Source organism: Argopecten irradians, chromosome 3, assembly GCF_041381155.1.
Source record: "Argopecten irradians isolate NY chromosome 3, Ai_NY, whole genome shotgun sequence".
In the NCBI taxonomy this organism is placed as follows: Eukaryota; Metazoa; Mollusca; class Bivalvia; order Pectinida; family Pectinidae; genus Argopecten; species Argopecten irradians.
This window is the reverse complement of record NC_091136.1, coordinates 41,473,746-41,493,465: the sequence shown is the minus strand read 5'-3', so window position 1 is coordinate 41,493,465 and position 19,720 is coordinate 41,473,746. Positions and strand designations below refer to the sequence as shown.

The window sequence follows — 19,720 nt, the reverse complement described above, 5'->3', positions numbered from 1 at the left end:
ACAGATTTACCATAAAAAGTGTTTTCCCCAATATCATTACACTACAGGTGTCGCATACTGCTTCCGGTCTCACAACGAGGCCAACCCATGCGCTCTCTTTTCCAATACCGCCATCATGGGGTTCGCAAACGTTTGGAATGCTCATCCAAGAAAGTTTGGGCCTGGCTCACGTTACTGGTATATATTCAACTCATTCTTATACCATTACATTCAATAAACATCAATTTATCATTCTGCAACTTAAAAGATTGTCATTTCATAGAATTGTGTAGAAAAATTATATTCGACTTGAAGTAGGCCTAATTTGTTTTAACGTGTTACGGTTAACGAATCGTAATTTCTTGTATGGCTATTGGCTAAATGGGCTAATTAGATACTAATTACTTAAGAAGTTGTATAAATTTTGATTGTAAAATCGAACAACATAGGAACATATTGCGTGTTATCAATCTCGCTCTTGATTATATGATGACCATTCGGGTCGTCATGGACCTAATCTGAGTAATCGTAAATCGATTCAATTATGTTTGGAAAATGGGGTCCGATTGGCTCATAATGCTATCAAAATTGTCTACCTACCTTGGTTGCGAGCGGTCGTGTTGAGCGGTTGCCTCCTTACATAACCCTTATTTGACCCATTTCATTTCAACAAACTTGAGGGCTATTGGACAACACTATCGCTATTTTGGAGGGTGTGAAACGTTATTTGTCAAACAAGCTATGAACTTCACGGAATGCTCTAATATTTTCCTCACTTTGTTTAAAATACATACAACGTTGAAACTCGACTCGAAAAAAATAACTTTTGTAACAACAAAATTCTAACTTTTGTCGGTGTTAAGAACTGTTTGAAATTATCATAATGTAGCTACTGTTGTAGCGGAAAAGATATCACCTTCTGACTGACTTTTCCGTCAGAAGGTGATATCTTTTCCGCTACAACAGTAGCTAATCATAATGATGCACATCTGTAAACAAAAACCCTTCCATACATGTTCAGTGTTATTGTGGTTACATGTATTTACAGAGTTTTGTTTACTTTTTCAATTATGTCAATTTAACACCATATAAGCGCTTCTGGAGGTGTTCCTGGTAATGATTGAATATCCGATCAGGCAACACTAAAAACACTCGGGTATAAATTTGGATGACTCATTTCTCCAATATTGATTCAGGTTTGACTTTTAATCATTTTAATGTAATCGCAGATATAATTTTTCCTGGCAAACTATTCTATGTGTCAACTACTCTACTGTTGAATTTGTTTTTTGTGACGTTTAATCTGGACGCTGGTTTCTGTATTTTAAAAACTATTTTTTGAGATGGTCCTCTTGTTGTCACGGGCGACATATAATGTGTCTTTATTAACGAGATCTATGTTGTTCATGATGCATGTTCAAGCTACAAGCTAGTTTTACTTTTGGACACATTTGCCATACACACAAGCAATGTGGGACAGAACATGTGGCTGGAAGTAAAAACCTAATACAGCAGAAACTGCCAATCTCGAACAAATCCTTTGCCATATCAAAGGATGACATTTTCCCGATAACAAATAACGTAAATACCTTGCAATCAACATGCCTGCATCCACAATTACATGTCTGTCGTCGGCATGCTTTTTACTTTCACCTCGCCATCTTGCCGTTTATGTCATTACAAATACTAAGCCACAGCGAAGTCTTCAAAGAGAAATATCCAGTGAAACGACTAATCACAGCTACATGTTTATTTGCCGTGTTTTATTTATGTATACTCAACATTATTTTAGAGTCAAATGTCAACCCAATATGAGTTTATTGATAACACATGATCTTATTTTTGTGATGACATATATATTGGGCAGCCATTTCCAGTTTACGTACTTTCGGTTTTAAAATTTTTACCAATTGTATTTTTTGGTCTAACAGATTTTAATGGCAAGACATGATGTAACATGACAATTGACTTACATATTGACTTGTTTGTAATTGTGACGAGACAGGTATAACAAAACTGCAAAGACAGTTTATTTTCCAAGTATGTTTAAAAAGTTTCTTTCTTTTTTTCAGCCGAGTTTGCAAGAACACCCATGGAATCATCCGTAAATATGGCCTGAACATGTGCAGAAGATGCTTCAGAGAATATTCGGATGACATTGGTTTCAAAAAGGTATGAGATTCAAATTGACATTACATTAAAAAAAAGATATTTCTTGATGAGAGGCTGTAGCTAGACTTGTATTTAATTGGCAGCAGAGAAGGAAGTAGTTGTAATAAAGGAAAGAAATATATGTATTCATATTTTGTACATTATTCCAAAAAATATTTTCTAAACTTCATTATTGGAATGAAATTTCAATATGTTGGTCTCCGGTCAGGACTTTTTTCCATTTCAACTTTTTATCATATCTAGTAATACAGCTTTGGAAATGAGATTTGAACAATATATATATATCATATTGTCTTTTCTTGCAGCTGGATTAATGACACCGAAGTTGAGGATGAAATCCACAGAGGAAAGCAGGGAAGGATGAAACCAAGAAGGGTGTGATAGAGACATTGCTCTTGATATCATAAGAACAGATATCAAATAAATCTGTTTCCTCAATTCTACAATGAATTTTGTTTTATTGCTAATGTTAAATATTTAATATCTGATCTGAAGATTTGGATATTCATGACATGGATTAATCATTTACAATATCTTACATCACAATCTTGTGTCGAATAGTTTATGACTGTATGTAACTATGCTTCAGTTAAGTTACTGATGACATAAAGGTGGCTGTGACCTTATAATTATTAAGGTACCTCACAGCATTGAAGATGCAGGAATCCTATAGTAATTACCCATTTGAATCTGATTAAGATTTGATTTGTAATTCCGCTTCACTATAGTGACACATATACATTTACATAGCCCGCGATACTCTGGTCCTAACACCAGACTTAGACATCTGGGGTGCGTTCTGGAAACAGCTTTCCGATACTTCGGAACAGTGTTCCAGATTGGTTCTGATTGTACCAACCAATGAGACAGTGCAGCTGGAACAGTGATGTCATTCTACATGGCTTCCTGCACGGACATGCTTATTCAAATGTTTAGATAGATTCTAAAGTTTGTTTATTCAGATTTGATGTGTCATATTTGTACCATCCTCGATACTCCATGGGTTTCCGATCACTTACGATCTCTTCACCCCTGGACTATCTCATAGTAAAACTGGAGGCAACAGAACAGTACAGGTAATTCAGTCATTTGATGTACATCAAAAGAGCCGTATAACAGTACACTGTGGTCGACTGTGTGGCTTTGATGTTAGGCCTCGCGCTATCTCTCTAGTCTTCAAAGGAAATCTTTGTAAGTCTGTGATTGGTCAAATGTTTTCTGCTGAGCTGCCTTCAATTTTACTATGAGATAGTCCAGGGGTGTAGAGATTGCAAAATCGCAAATTATCGGAACCCCCTGGAATATCGAGGATGTATTTGTACCAGAGATTGAGAAACGCGCCAATCTATTTCAACTACACTCAAATTAAGGTGCTTGAAGTTCTGGCTGTAAAGTAATTTAAATATAATAATACTATATAGGCAAAGTTGAATATTATCATTATTTTCCTAAATTTCTATGAATTTTACAACGATGTATTGAGTGAAAATGACTTCATTCATACTTTAATACATAGATCTGTAACAGTTTACTTCATATCACTATGGTCCGCCATATTGTATAATTTACTTCCTCTGCTGATGCATTCGAAAGGTACTGTTCTGTGGATTGGAACTTGTCCAGAATAAGCATTTTGAGCGCACCGTATGACAGAAAAATGTCTGTTGTAGGGCCAGAGCACACTGCTATATAAACAAGAGATCCCAGAGGGATCTTGGCGCCCACCAAAGAATGATCTACGTCTGACAATAGAAAGAAGGATCTTTTCTCTGCTTTCAAATTTTTACTACATATTACTACATATGAAATTTGAGAAAGATCTTTTCAGTACTTTCTGAGATATATAACACTAACAAACTTCAATTGTCAAAAACCTGTTGGCCATCTTGTTGACCGATCGGTCCCAAAATGCAATATGCAGGTCCTAGGAGAACCGACATATAAAATTTGAGACAGATTATTTTAATACTTTCTGAGAAATAGCGTTAACAAACTTCAATTATCAAAATTCAAAATGGTGGCCTGTCGGCCATCTTGTTGACCGATCAGTCCCAAAATGTAACATGCATAACTAGGGACCAAAGGGAACCTGCACATGAAATTTGAAACATATCCCTTCAGTATTTTCTGAGAAATAGCGGTAACAAACTTACACTATCAAAATCCAAGATGGCGGCCTGGTGGCCATCTTGTTGACCGATCCGTCCCAAAATGCAATATGCAAAACTAGGGCCCTAGGGGAATCTACATGTGAAATTTGAGAGAGATCCCTTCAGTACGTTCTGAGAAATAGCGGTAACAAACTTTAAATATCAAAATCCAAGATGGCGGCCTGGCGGCCATCTTGTTGATCGTTCGGTCCCAAAATGCAATATGCACAACTAGGGCCCTAGGGAAACCTACATGTGAAATTTGAGAGAGATCCCTTCAGTACTTTCTGAGAAATAGTAGTAACAAACTTTAACTATCAAAATCCAAGATGGCGGCCTGGTGGCCATCTTGTTGACCAATTGGTCCCAAAATGCAATATGCACAACAAGGGCCCTAGGGCAACCTACATGTGAAATTTTAGAGAGATCCCTTCAGTACTTTCTGAGAAATAGCGGTAACACACTTTAACTACCAAAATCCAAGATGGCGGCCTGGCGGCCATCTTGTTAACCGATCGGTCCTTAAATGCAATATGCACTACTAGGGCACTAGGGGAACCTACATGTGAAATTTGAGAGAGATCCCTTCAGTACTTTCTGAGAAATAGCGGTAACAAACTTTAATTACCAAAATCCAAGATGGCGGCCTGGCGGCCATCTTGTTAACCGATCCGTCCCAAAATGCAATATGCACAACTAGGGTCCTAGGGCAACCTACATGTGAAATTTGAGAGAGATCCCTTCAGTACTTTCTGAGAAATAGCGGTAACAAACTTTAACTACCAAAATCCAAGATGGCGGCCTGGCGGCCATCTTGTTAACCGATCCGTCCTAAAATGCAATATGCACTACTAGGGCCCTAGGGGAACCTACATGTGAAATTTGAGAGAGATCCCTTCAGTACTTTCTGAGAAATAGCGGTAACAAACTTTAACTATCAAAATCCAAGATGGCGGCCTGGCGGCCATCTTGTTAACCGATCGGTCCTTAAATGCAATATGCACAACTAGGGCCCTAGGGGAACCTACATATGAAATTTGAGAAAGATCCCTTCAGCCCTTTCCGAGAAATAGCGGTAACAAGAAATGTTAACGGACGGAAGGACGGACGACGGACCACGGACAAAAAGCGATTTGAATAGCCCACCATCTAATGATGGTGGGCTAAAAAGTGGAACTTGCCGACACCATTTGGTATTTGGCCAGGTCATCTCCTGAAATCTTAGGTGAGGTAGAATCTCTCAAAGTATTAATGGCTATTAGTACGTCATAGATGTTCCGATTATAGGGCAAGTGTCACGCTGAGGTGACCATGAATGAGGAGTTGTTAGATCTTGTATTGGAGCGAATCTTAGTGGAGCAGAATTTCAAGTCTAATTTTAATAGATTTTGTCTTTGGCCGGGAATAACTTGTCAAAAATTTCCTCAAAGAGAGGAGAGGCCCAGAGGGCATGTATTGCTCATCTGGTCGCCAAGAAATATGTTCTGAATACAGAATCATTGTTTCTTTTCTGTAGGATTTTAATTAAAGATTAACCTCAAATTTCACTTTTGGACCACAATATATAATCTTTATGCTCCAGGTCGCATCCGACCCAAAATTCAGTTCCCCATCCCCAAAGGATGTATCCATGTGCAAAACTATATGACTAGTAGCGATTTACAGGTAAAGGATTTCCCTGTATTTCCTTTATTGGGCTCTGCTCTCATGGGGTTGCATCCTTTGGTAACTGAGGAATGTACCATATTTGCCATAATTAGTGCTTAAGTAATTGTAAAAAAGGGAGGGGGAGCGATTATTAATGAACCAAAATTTAAGTTTTACTTGTGGTACATTAATCTTCTACAGTATACATGCAAATGCCATTTATCCTTTGAAAAGCATTATTTTGTCGCGATTCACATGTAAAATACTCTCGCATTCATGTAATAGATAAGATCCTAAATTTAGTTGCCTTTTACAATCATGCAATAAGGGCAGCAGGTTCAATTCTAACGCCCTACCTTTAGGGCCAACGCAATGGTAAAGACTGGACTTCTGGTAAGAAAGTCCAGATATAATTAACCTTTGGTAACAAGGTTCTGCTTTGGTTCCTCTGGTCACAAGATTTTATAATTCGATATACAGTTGTTTGATGTTTCATAACTTAACAGTCAACAGTTCAAAAAATCCTCTTTTACCGAGGTGTTGGGACCAACCAAATGAAAATGTTTAGGTGACCACTATTTATTGGGTTGGTCATGTTGCAGTTTTGACATGACCGATAAAGCCATCCTCGATACTCCAGGGATTACGATCTCTACACCCCTGGACTATCTCATATTAAAATTGGAGGCATCTCGGCAGAAAACAGCTGAACCAATCACAGGCCTGCAAAGATTTCATCTGAAGATTAGAGAGAGCCACGCCCAACATCAAAGCCACACATCCAACCACAGTGTACCATTATATGGCTCTTTTGATGCACATCAAACGACTAAATTACCTGCCTCCAATTTTACTATGAGATAGTCCAGGGGTGTAGAGTTCCTAAGTGATTGTAACCAGTGGAATATCAAGGATGGTCCAGGGCTGTAAAGATCAGAATCCCTGGAGTCAAGGATTTTTTTTACTTGAATTAAATTGCAATCTTAAACTTGTCGCAGCTTCTGACGAGAACGATGTTTTTGAAGGACTAGTTGGGTCTAGTGCATATCAATTTTTATGACGTCAACAATTAACCACATGCAAACACTCCTCGCTGGTCAACAGTCAAACTATTAATTGATTGAGAATTTATATATTTGTAACAATTTTCAATAGAGTTTAATTGAAAGGAGTCAAAAATACTCTATTTACATTCATAAAGAGAGTTGGATGGGACTCGGATAACAAAAAGTTTTATTTTACCACTCAGTGACAGATTAATAAAGTTTATAAATTAATCAATTTATACATGTTCATAGACACTGAAGATTATTTCATCAATTCTATAATAATATAATTATCTTAGACTGTAATTAAGATCAATATAGACTGTAAAAGTAAATTCTAACTACTTCTAATTATGGGAGGAAAATCCTCCATAAAAACATAGGCTTTACATATAATTCAATCATTTAAAATTCTCTTTTTGGAAATGTACTTTCTCAAACCAGTTCTATATGTTGACATTTCAAACAGTACCATTCTGATACAATTGGTGTTTATTGTGTACCATTGCAGACCCGTAGTTGTATTTGGTCAATAATGGTGATGTTTTGCCAAGTTTTTAATCAAGACACCTTGACTGCATCCTTGAACTTACTTAAACTTGCATCTTAATCTTAACACATGCATGTAGTTAAAACTTTGATGGATTTTTATTGAGGAAGCAAAAAGGGCCCAAATCACACAAAAGCCTAGTCATAGTCCCTTGAGATAGATCCTTTCAGTACTTTCTGAGAACAAAAATTGATTATGAATGTTAATTACTTTCAAACGGTCGAGCCAGCCACCTTTACTCATTGTAAATAACCAAGGTAAAACCATATTAACTAAATGAAATGAGTGATACATGGTAATGAACACCTCAATGATCTGTCCATTGGAATATAGCCACAATATTACCCTTGGTGACATTCCTACAAGTGGCTCATTGTATAGTACTGTACATAGACTTGTCAGAAGGAAATCAGACATCATTCAGAATACAGAGAAATCAACACTCAAAACCAGCAGAAGAAATTGCATTGATATTTTATTATAAATAAAGTTAAGATTTTGAATAACACTATGTATTCACACATACTGAATTGTATTGCACCAAAAGATTTTTCTGTGACTTTTTGTAATGGCAAGGAACAAACTTTTATGAATTAAGAAAAAAACATCTCTTCATATCAGTCAGACACAGGCAATTCTGCTGATATTTCTCTGATTGTATTATATTTCTGATTGATTTTTTTTTCCATACAGAATTCATTTTTGGGACAGGTGCTCTGTAAAATGTTAAATTTCATGACATACTTTCAATTGAATTATATAGATATCCTTGTTTTCAGGGCCAATGAAATAAAACTGTTCATGTAAATGTCCAGTACAATGTTTTTAGTAACTCCTGCCAAACAGTGTGTAGTATTTGGCTTCATTGCAACAGCCTGGCATGACACACTTGGTACCCTTGGTCAGCTCCTTAGGCTGTTTGAATGGGATACACAGCCCCTTAGCACCCATAGCTGGTGCTCCTTCCTCTACCACAGCGTCCCTGGAAATACATGATACACATTACTGTAGTATAAAATTACCCATAAAGTAAGCATTTTTGAATTTACGTAAAATTTCAAAGCTTTTATCTATTTATATTATTTCTTGCTTTCCTTTACACGCAACACTCTGCATACATGGGAGGCCGTCCTTACATGACCTTGACTGTTAATAGGACGTTAGTTAATCAAACAAACAAACAAACAAAATCCTTTTTATAGTAATTAGTGCTTGACACAGATTAAAGGTTAAAGAGTTCTCAAGTATTCAGTGACGAAATGAAAAGTTGCTTACCTGGCACTATCTTTCTTGATCTTGTCCTCACAGGGAATTGCTCCACAGAATGGAGCCTGGATGATCTTCTTGTCATCGAGACTGTTACAGAAATCTTCCCAGTCATGTGTTACATGCAGGTGCTTAGACAGGTCCTCGTTAGCTCTAGAAGAATAGATCAAATTACAGTTATCAGAATGATAAATAATCAGACTTGTCTGACCGAAAGATAAAGGTCTGCAAATCTTCCTCATGATCTTGCGTTCTGCACATCAATTTCAGGTTATTCAATAGTATTGCAATTCGTGCCCAAGATATCTTAACAGTTTAGATACTATGGTTTCACAAAGAATTATCAATTAATTGATTCTTAAACATAACGTTTCCTTTTGTTTGAAGGAAAGACTTGTAAATCTATCAAATGGCATTCACAGTGAAAAGATTGTCTCAACAATTTAACTGAATTCATGGCAGAATAAGATCTTGAATGGTGGGCTTACTTAGCAAAGAGGTTCTGTTGTATATTGTTTAGAGTGTCTTTGGTGGTGCCAGCCAAGTTATCCATGGCAACTGTTGACTTGGCTCCAGTGTCTCGTCTCACAAGGACAGCCTGGTTCTTTTTAATATCTCGAGGACCAAGCTCTAACCTCAGCGGAACTCCCTGAATAAGTTAAGTTAACAAGTCATGTGATGTCAGTTTCAATTTACATTATTTTCATATGAAGTCAGAAAGTTTATGCTATTTTAAGTTAAAAATTGTTCAACTCTTCTTATGACGGAAACTTGACAAATCACATATATATATAACATCTCCCAATCTAGTAAATAATTATTGAAGAAAAGTTCGCTACATTACTGTATAAAGATTTTTTTATTGACTAAGCACCATTAAGGATGACAGGTAAAATTTTTCTTAGACCTCCGATCAATTAAGTACTGAAGTTTGCACACTAAAGTAATGAGTAAAATTGAAAGCCGTTAAATCAATTGGAAGGCAAAAGTTTTAAATTGTAATTTTAATCGAAATTCAAAACTGACAGACTAAGAATATTTTCTTCTTACAAGTACAGGTAATCAACCAGCCTACTGTTTACCTTGAGTTCCCAGTGGTAGAACTTCCAGCCTGGAGAGTAATTGTCACGTAGATCACATCTCGCCCTAATCCCTGCTGCTACTAAAGACGCCTGCAGATCCTCACACTTCTTCAGCAAAGCTTTTTCATCAGCCGCTGATAAACTGGCTGTGATACCACAGGGTACAATTATCACCTGTTTTGGAAATAAAACACCCAGAATAATCGACATATCATTTGAATCTTGCCATTTTGACAATACAAAGATGACTGAAAGAGTTTTGATATTTTATAAAGTCTATTCTTTTAGGCTAGACCCCTTAACTGACTGGAGATCAGGTCAAATATTTTTACATCACTACTCTTGACCACAAATGTATGATGTACATGTATAAGCAATCATTGAATCACCATCATTCAAGAAATTTGTTTGACCCCATCCTTTTTAGGTCCAAACAGGGAATCAAACTACAGCCATCTCGATAATAGGCAAGTGCATTTCCAAAGTGGCACCAACTAGCTACCAGGTGGTACATAATTTTAGATAGGTAGATAGATAAAGGATAGGCCACAAAGCTTACTTTGATCCTGGTTTGTCAAAACCAAAACAATGACTAATGCCAAAATTGCATCTCCTGTTGAATTTTATGCCAATTTTGTACTAGTTTGTTATCTATAAGAACAGCATAGGTACCTGTACACTGGCTACTCTCGGTGGGAGGACGAGGCCGTTATTATCACCGTGGATCATACACAACACACCAATGGTCCTTGTGGTGATTCCCCACGAGTTCTGATACACAAACTGCTTCTCTCTCGTCTCTGGGTCCTCTATCGTAATGTCAAACATCTTAGAGAAGTTCTGGCCAAGATGATGGGATGTGGCTCCCTACAACAAAACATAACATCTATTAACAGTCCAGCTCCATAAATACTTAGAAATGGGCTTTTAGTGTGAAGCATATCTGCTGTACTTAGTCCACAAGACAACAACAAATTGATTTTAAAGGAAGATCTTATTTGTAAAACAAATGCTTTATTTGGAAATGTTCTTTTCATTATCTAAGTAATAAAAGTATGAAGTAATCAGACAACTTTCATAATCCTAATCGTATATAGAAGAAACAAAAAACCAAACACAATATTTCCACAAGTTTTATGTTTTTAACCAGTTTTAAGGTACATGTATATCTATTTAAAGTATCACCTGATGACCTTGTGTTTTGACCTTGAACTAACCTGTATAGCACGTCCACTAGCACTGATATAGGCCTCGACTGTTGTTGTGAAATCTCCTCCTGCAAACTTTTCCTTCTCTGTTTTCCTACCACGCACCACTGGGATGGCGAGGAGTTCCTCGTACACTCTGGCATAAAGCTCTAGAATTGTGTAGACCTGCAAAGATTTAAAATATACAGTAAGTATCAGTTAATTTTTATACATGGAAAAATACTATTAGATACTGAAAACATTCTTATTTTTGCATTCTGAACAAAATAGCTCAAAAAATGAATACCTATAACTTATATCAATGATTTATCAAGACAACCAGAAAATGGCATAATTATATTGTAGTACAAAAGACACGGACATGTATTTAAAATCATATATTTACATTTCCGTTTTCTCTTTGCTATATAACCATAGCAACTGCGAAATCGTTTACACTTGCATTAACGCAGTGGTTGCCGCACAAGAATACACACACCGGAACACTGACTTCTGCAAGTAGTGTGAATGTGCGCATCCGGATAGGCCTATTGTATCTGTATGACAAATCTTCAATAAATTGCATGCATAATGCACGTCATGTTGAAATATCTGTACAAACAAGAGATCCCAGAGGGATCTTGGCGCCCACCAAAGAATGATCTATGTCTGACAATGGAAAGAGGGATCTTTTCTCTGCTTTTCAAACTTTTTCAAAAATACTACATATAAAATTTGAGACAGATTGCTTCAGTACTTTCTGAGAAATAGCGATAACAATCTTTAACTATGAAAATCCAAGATGGCTGCTTGGCGGCCATCTTGTTGACCGATTGGTCCCAAAACAACAAGGGTACTAGGAGAACATACATATGAAATCTGAGACAGATCCCTTCAGTACTTTCTGAGAAATTATGATAACAAACTTATACTTTTAAAATCCAAGATGGCTGCCTGGCGGCCATCTTCTTGACCGATTGGCCCCAAAACGCAATATGCACAACAAGGGCCCTAGGAGAACATACATATGAAATTTGAGACAGATCCCTTCAGTACTTTCCGAGAAATTATGATAACAAACTTAGACTATTAAAATCCAAGATCTTGATGACCAAATGGCCCCAAAACGCAATATGCACAACAAGGCCCCAGAAGAACATACATATGAAATTTGAGACAGATCCCTTCAGTACTTTCTGAGAAATAGCGATAACAAACTTTAACTATCAAAATCCAAGATGGCTGCCTGGCGGCCATCTTGTTGACCGATTGGTCCCAAAATGCAATATGCACAACTAGGGCCCTAGGGGAACCTACATATGAAATTTGAGACAGATCCCTTCAGCACTTTCTGAGAAATAGCGATAACAAACTTTTAAAGTATCACAAGAGATCCCACAGGGATCTTGGCGCCCACCAAAGAATGATCTATGTCTGACAATGGAAAGATGGATCTTTTCTCTACTTTTTAAACTTTTTTTTTAAACATATACTACACATAAAATTTGAGACAGATCGCTTCAGTACTTTCTAAGAAATAGCAGTAACAAACTTCAACTATCAAAATCCAAGATGGCTGCTTGGCAGTCATCTTGTTGATGATCAGTCCCAAATCACAATATGCACATCTAGGGTCAAGGGGAACCTAAATGTGAAATTTGAGAATGATCCATTCAATACTTTCTGAGAAATAGCAATAACAAAATTTAAATATCAAAATCCAAGATGGCTGCCTGGCGGCCATCTTGTTGACTGAGCGGTCCCAAAACGCAATATGCACAACCAGGTTCCTAGGGGAACCTACATATGAAATTTGAAGCAGATCCTTTCAATACTTTCTGAGAAATAGGGATAACAAACTTTAGCTATCAAAATCCAAGATGGCTGCCTGGCGGCCATCTTGTTCACCGATCGGTCCCAAAACACAATATGCATAACTAGGTCCCTAGGGGAACCTACATATGAAATTTGAGACAGATCCCTTCAGTACTTTCTGAGAAATAGCGATAACAAACTTTAACTATCAAAATCCAAGATGGCTGCCTGGCGGCCATCTTGTTGACTGATCCGTCCCAAAATGCAATATGCAAAACTGAGGCCCTAGGGGAACCTTCATATGAATTTTGAGACAGATCACTTCAGTACTTTCTGAGAAATAGCGATAACAAGAATTGTTAACGGACAGACGGACGGACGGAAGGACGGACGATGGACCACGGACAAAAAGCGATTTGAATAGCCCACCATCTGATGATGGTGGGCTAAAAATGCATTTTACACACCAGTAAACAACAAACAATAAAAATCATTCCGTAAATTAACTTTCACAATATTTGGGTCTAAATTTATATTGATTAGTTTTGGTTATCAGACGACCTATCATTTTACTTATTGCTACACACCTCCTCCTGTGCATCCTTGGCGTTACCGTAGGCCGTGTGACCCTCCTGCCATAAAAACTCTCTCGTCCTCAGGAAAGGCTGTGGGTGTTTGAACTCCCATCTCTGTAAAATAGGTCATAGGTTTGATTGAAATTATGTCATTGTTTCCCAGAATAACTAAGTAAAAGCTAAGAATGTCGATGATGGCGTTAATTCCAATATTATTTTTAAAATTTCTTTATAATATCATGGAATGTGACAACAAGAGACTATCCAGATATTCATTTAAACTCATAACTTTAAAACATGTATCTACCCATTACCAAATTGTATCTGTCTATAGTTGGGACTTTTGTACAAACCCTGTATACTATATATAATTTACTGTATCAATTCTATGGGCGATTCCACCAATAAATAATTTAAACATTTCGCATACATACCACTACATTACACCATTGGTTAAGTTTGAGTGGCAGATCTCGATGGGACTGGATCCATTTGGCGTAGGACGGGTACATGACAGTTTCACTGGTTGGTCTGATAGCTATGGGCTCAGCTAACTCGGACTTCCCAGACTTGGTTACCCAGGCAACCTACACAGCCAAAATAAATTTGAAATTCGCCTATCAGCAAAAAAAAAACCTATCATGTTTAGCAGTGTGGCCAATGAGTGGCAGAAAGAGACAGGACTACCCGGTAGTCGATGATAGAGTGCCACATCTGATCATCGTAGAATGCACTAGTCCAAGATTAAAAGTCTAGATATATATTTCAGGCAGGAAATAATGCTTTTGGAATGCACTAGTCTAAGAGTAAAAGTTTTTGAAGACTAGATATTATTTCATCATTATTCAGGCAGGAGAACCTGTCACAAAATCCTTATACATTTATAAAGTATTGTTTTGTCTTTATCATCCTTAAACATTCAAATAGAAAACTGACAAATACATGAATTATCTTCTGGTATCTACAGCTGGTTCACTCTACATTGAAGTCTTACTCACCTCCGGAGCGAAGTCCTCTATATGAGTTTTCTCCCTTTCTAGAGCTTGGTTGGAGACGAACATTGGGAAGTAGGTATTCTCTACACCTAGCTTCTTAATTTCCCCATCAAAGAAATCCTTGATGAACTCCCAGATGGAATAGGACCATGGACGCAGGATGTAGCAACCACTCACATCGTAATATTCTATCATCTCAGATTTAGTAATAACCTGATTAACATAGAATTTTGTAGAACATCTGAATAAGTATGTAATGAAAGACATCAATGCCTAAGCCTCCATACTTGACAGCAGGACAACACAGAACATGGTAGAAATGACAAAACAGAATGGACATTGGTAAAAATATATGCCGTTATGAATGTTCAATGCTTTTCTACAATGAAATGCTAATTTTGCAATATTCTTCATTCATTAAGTGGAAGATTCAAAACTTCAAACATATCTATAAATTAAAATTTCTACTTTATCATGACAAGAAAACTTTGAGTAGCTTTATTGACATACCTGTTGGTACCAGTCAGACAGATTCTCCTCTTTCTTTGCCTCCAGACAAAGCCTACAATGGACATAGACAGAGATGAAATATTTATACATATATAAAAAAAAGTTAGTAATTATCACAAGAATCTGACAATTAGAAAAATAAGCAAAATTGACTCCCAAAGTTTTAATTTTGAATCACAACCATACAATGATGCTATTGATACCATACAAATATGTTATCCAATACATAGGTTCAGAGACAAAGTAATTTATATGAAAATAGTAGCCTAATTGCCCTTTTTGACCTCGCATCTATTGCCGTTTAAGGCCCCGGGGTCAGCCCTATCATTTGTACAATTTCAAATCCCAACCCTATAAGGATGCTATCATTGCATTATAAGTGCTCTTCCATTCTTAGTTGCAGAGAAGAAGTCGTTTATATGGAAATAGCTAAATTGACCCCTTTTGACCCCATCCTTCAGGCTCCTGGGGGGGTCAGCCCCATCATTTGCAAAATTTTGAATCCAAACCCTTTAAGGATGTAACCATTGCATTATGAGCGCAATCCCATGTTAAGTTGCAGAGAAAAAGTCATTTATATGGAAATTGACCACTTTTGACCCCGCCCCTCAGGCCCCCGGGGGTCAGCCCTATCATTTGCTCAATTTTGAATCCCCAGCCTACAAGGATGCTACCATTGCATTATGGGTGCTATACCATGCTTAGTTGCAGAGAAGAAGTCATTTATATGGAAATAGCCAAATTGACCCCTTTTGATCCCGCCCCTCAGGCCCCCGGGGGGTCAGCCCTATCATTTGCACAATTTTGAATCCCCACAATATAAGGATGCTACCATTGCATAATGGGTGCTATACCATGCTTGGTTTCAGAGAAGAAGTCATTTATATGGAAATAGCCAAATTGACCCCTTTTGACCCCGCCCCTCAGGCCCCCGGGGGCGTCAGCGCTATCATTTGCACAATTTTGAATCCCCACCCTATAAGGATGCTACCATTGCATTATGGTGCTATACCATGCTTAGTTTCAGAGAAGAAGTCGTTTATATGGAAATAGCCAAATTGGACCACTTTTGACCCCGCCTCTCAGGCCCCCGGGGGGTCAGCCCCATTATTTGTACAATTTTGAATCCCCACCTATAAGGATGATATCATTGCATTATGGTGATGCTATCCCATGCTTGGTTTCAGAGAAGAAGTCGTTTATATGGAAATAGCCAAATTGGCCCCTTTTGACCCCGCCCCTCAGGCCCCCGGGGGGTCAGCCCCATCATTTGTACAATTTTGAATCCCCACCCTATAACGATGACTACATTGCATTATGTGAGTGCCTCCATACTTGACAGCAGGACAACACAGAACATGGTAGAAATGATAAAACAGAATGGACATTGGTAAAAATATATGCCGTTATGAATGTTCAATGCTTTTCTACAATGAAATGCTAATTTTGCAATATTCTTCATTCATTAAGTGGAAGATTCAAAACTTCAAACATATTTATAAATTAAAATTTCTACTTTATCATGACAAGAAAACTTTGAGTAGCTTTATTGACATACCTGTTGGTACCAGTCAGACAGATTCTCCTCTTTCTTTGCCTCCAGACAAAGCCTACAATGGACATAGACAGAGATGAAATATTTATACATATATAAAAAATAGGATCAATTATACGCTTATTTAATTCAATCTGCGCAAAAATTATACATCAAATGTACACTGTCAAAAACAGCTTGTTTAATGTACCTGGTGATTTTCTTAATGTCTTTGTTTTCCGGGTCATCCTTGCTTGCTGTATCGGCCTTGGCTGGTGCTGATTCTTTCTTTTTCTCTGGTGGTTTATTTTCCTTTGCCTTTTTGTCGCCCTTCTTGTTTTGTCGTCCACCTCCTGCCAAGTCCTCTCCTGTCAGTTCCTTGTATTTACCTTTTAGTGCCAGTAACGCCTGTACTTCTTTATCCACATCAGCCTGTAAAGGTCCACTCACAATGATAAACATCTTCCTTTAAAAGTCAGGGGTTTCAAACCTCAGATCAACTTTTGATCAATCGACAAAAACTATTGGTACTAACATTCCCATGACTATGAATTCAAATAGCAAACCTTTTTCTCAAAAATAGCAGGTCCAAAGGCCAAAATCTTCCATTGTACCATTAAGTCAAAATATGATTTCTTTCTCACTAATACACATTTACAGGTTAAAAGTTCTCTATGAAGGTCAAAGTTATATAAATCTTTTGGTATATCAAAGATTGTTACAGTTAAACAAGCATAATTTGTAACTGCAGATATTTTGATAAATCAATTCACTGCTATACGAAGAAAGATATATACCTTGGCTGCACCAGAAGTCTTAAGTGTCCTAACTTTCTCCCCCTGGGAATCAATCTGGGCCTTTAGATCCTTCGCCTCTGTGGACTCAGCCATGTTGGAGCTGGATGTTTCAGCTGGTTTGGGGGCAGCAGCTGCTAGCTGAGGTTTCCAGTCCTTGCCAGTAGCGGCCTTGTAGTCTGCTTTCAGTGCCAGTAGTACCTTCACTTCGGCATCGACTGTCGCCTGTTGAAGACAAATGCAATTTGATCTAGGAAAAGGAGACAGTGCTTGTCTATTTCAAAGCATACAGAAATAAAAAATTGCTTTTCGATTGCTCAAAGTAAATCTAAAGAAAGATCACATGTTAAGGTGTTGTGAAGTAGAAGAATCAGCCAACTTAACCAGTCTACCACAATGAAGTATACAACCGAACCCAGGTAAACATAGATTGTAACAAAAAATTCCGATAGGAACAAGTAACTATAGAAATGTCACTAAGACATACAAAAATGCCCCCATGCCAGTTTGGAAATCAGAATGGATGGGACAGACATGGATATACAACACTACAATCGCACATGCCCCATCATTCCATTGTGGAAACATAAACAGGAGATCCAAGAGGAATCTTGGTGCCCACCAAAAAATGATCCATGTCCAACAACAGAAAGAGAAATCTTTTCTCTGCTTTTCAAACTTTTACTACATATGAAATTTGAGACAGATCCCTTCAGTATTTTCTGAGAAATAGCCGTAACAAACTTCAATTGTCAAAATCTAAGATGGCGTCCTGTCGGCTATCTTTTTCATCGATCGGTCCGAAAATACAATATGCACAACTAGGACCCTAAGGAAACTTGCATGTGAAATTGAGACAGACCCCTTTAGTACTTTCTGAGAAATAGCGGCAACAAGAATTGTTAACGGACGACTGACGGACAGACAGACGGACAAACCACAGACCAAAGGCGATTTGAATAGCCCACATTTCATCTGATGATGGTGAGCTAAATATAGAAATCATTATATTAAATTAGACAATAATTACAGAATGAATGGAACAATATCTGGTCGAACAAGTTTTATTTTAAATACAAATGTATATAAAAAACTTTAAATCTGCAAACTTAAATGTATAAGGATAAGCATAATATTCTAAATAAGACTTTGAGCGATACATAAAATTACAGTTACTTCTAGTGGTACATAAAATTACAGAGTTGTCATTGAAATGATAATAATGAGCACTGTAAATATTTATATATACTACCAATTATTTCAGAAATAACACAGGTATTTCATTCTATAGAGAAAATTTCTTCATATTGCATCATCATACACATATACATGTACATAGTGTTGTATGTGCTGTGTTATCAGATACTATACCACTAAAGCTTCAAATAAGTCGAAAGTTACTTGTGATGCATTAATTATAACTTGGAATTATTATTGTTTCAATATAGATTTTTAATACCTATAACAGAAATGTGTTCATAATCAATCACCAAATGTCAGAATAACTACATGCTATCTATATATATGGAAATGTAGCATAGTACCTGCGCAGCATTTATTAATTAAGTAGGCCCTTAATTAAACAAGTTTATCTGTAAAGTGATACCAAATTTGCTCTGTTACATGAGGATTCCTCACATGATACTCAAAAAATAGTGATTTTAAACTTCCTACATGTTTATATATAAGATCATTAGTTATATCATTATACAGTGTCAAAACATGGACATAAAGCTGTATGTTAAGTTTCCATTGATCACCATGTAATTATCAAATGAAAATACCTGTATAGGTGATAAGATAGCTTTCCAAGTCAATATAACAGACTATTTTTGAAATTTTCAGTAAACAAATTGTAGACATAACATACATGTGTCTGTATGTAAACACACACTGTCACACACATATGTTTCAAATGGGACGACATCTTTACACCTGTATTTCATCTATTTTACCTATATCTATATTAAGAATCATCAGAATTTGATACACATTTATTATTTGACTATCTATCGATATAAAACACCATTCTGGTATACAAAACTTACATATAATGCCTGTTTTCCTGTCTGCTGTAGAAGCTATCCACGTGGCTATACTTCTCCTAGTCAACATGTACACATACACACATACTGACTCACATTACTACTGCCTGACCTATTTTTTCATTCATGCAGTAAGATAGCCTAGTAGCCCCGAGCCTGTTTGTGTGGCAGCTAAATAAAAACCCTTCAGAATAAGCCCTGGGTCCATATATAGATGTTACAGTAATAGTAATTTTGACCAATAACTTTTTACAATAGAGCTATAACATACAACTTATGTCCATGTTTTGGCACTGCCCAGTGTGAAGAAGATCCATGATAACTAGGTAACATATCAATCTCTCTATTTTGGTGTAAGTTAATTTTTATTGTC

At 37.0% G+C, this 19,720-nt stretch overlaps 1 protein-coding gene across 2 annotated transcripts in view; it reads right to left on the bottom strand.

The window, feature by feature from the left end:
- Nucleotides 1-8,002: 8,002 nt before the first annotated feature.
- LOC138318624 (bifunctional glutamate/proline--tRNA ligase-like) overlaps nt 8,003-19,720 on the bottom strand; it is a 21,489-nt gene continuing 9,771 nt past the window's right edge. The window contains exons 1-13 of one of the 2 annotated variants that reach the window (XM_069261156.1): nt 19,351-19,486; nt 17,306-17,527; nt 16,720-16,940; nt 16,533-16,584; nt 14,468-14,677; nt 13,904-14,056; nt 13,482-13,583; nt 11,110-11,265; nt 10,565-10,759; nt 9,893-10,066; nt 9,299-9,459; nt 8,820-8,963; nt 8,003-8,526 (exon numbers count right to left, since the gene is read on the bottom strand). In XM_069261156.1, coding sequence (XP_069117257.1) covers nt 8,370-8,526; nt 8,820-8,963; nt 9,299-9,459; nt 9,893-10,066; nt 10,565-10,759; nt 11,110-11,265; nt 13,482-13,583; nt 13,904-14,056; nt 14,468-14,677; nt 16,533-16,584; nt 16,720-16,940; nt 17,306-17,398 — 1,818 coding nt within the window. In that variant the 5' untranslated portion in view covers nt 17,399-17,527; nt 19,351-19,486 and the 3' untranslated portion in view covers nt 8,003-8,369. Of the gene's footprint in view, nt 8,527-8,819; nt 8,964-9,298; nt 9,460-9,892; nt 10,067-10,564; nt 10,760-11,109; nt 11,266-13,481; nt 13,584-13,903; nt 14,057-14,467; nt 14,678-16,532; nt 16,585-16,719; nt 16,941-17,305; nt 17,528-19,350; nt 19,487-19,720 lie in introns of those variants that run through there. The other variant, XM_069261154.1, reaches the window with a different exon arrangement.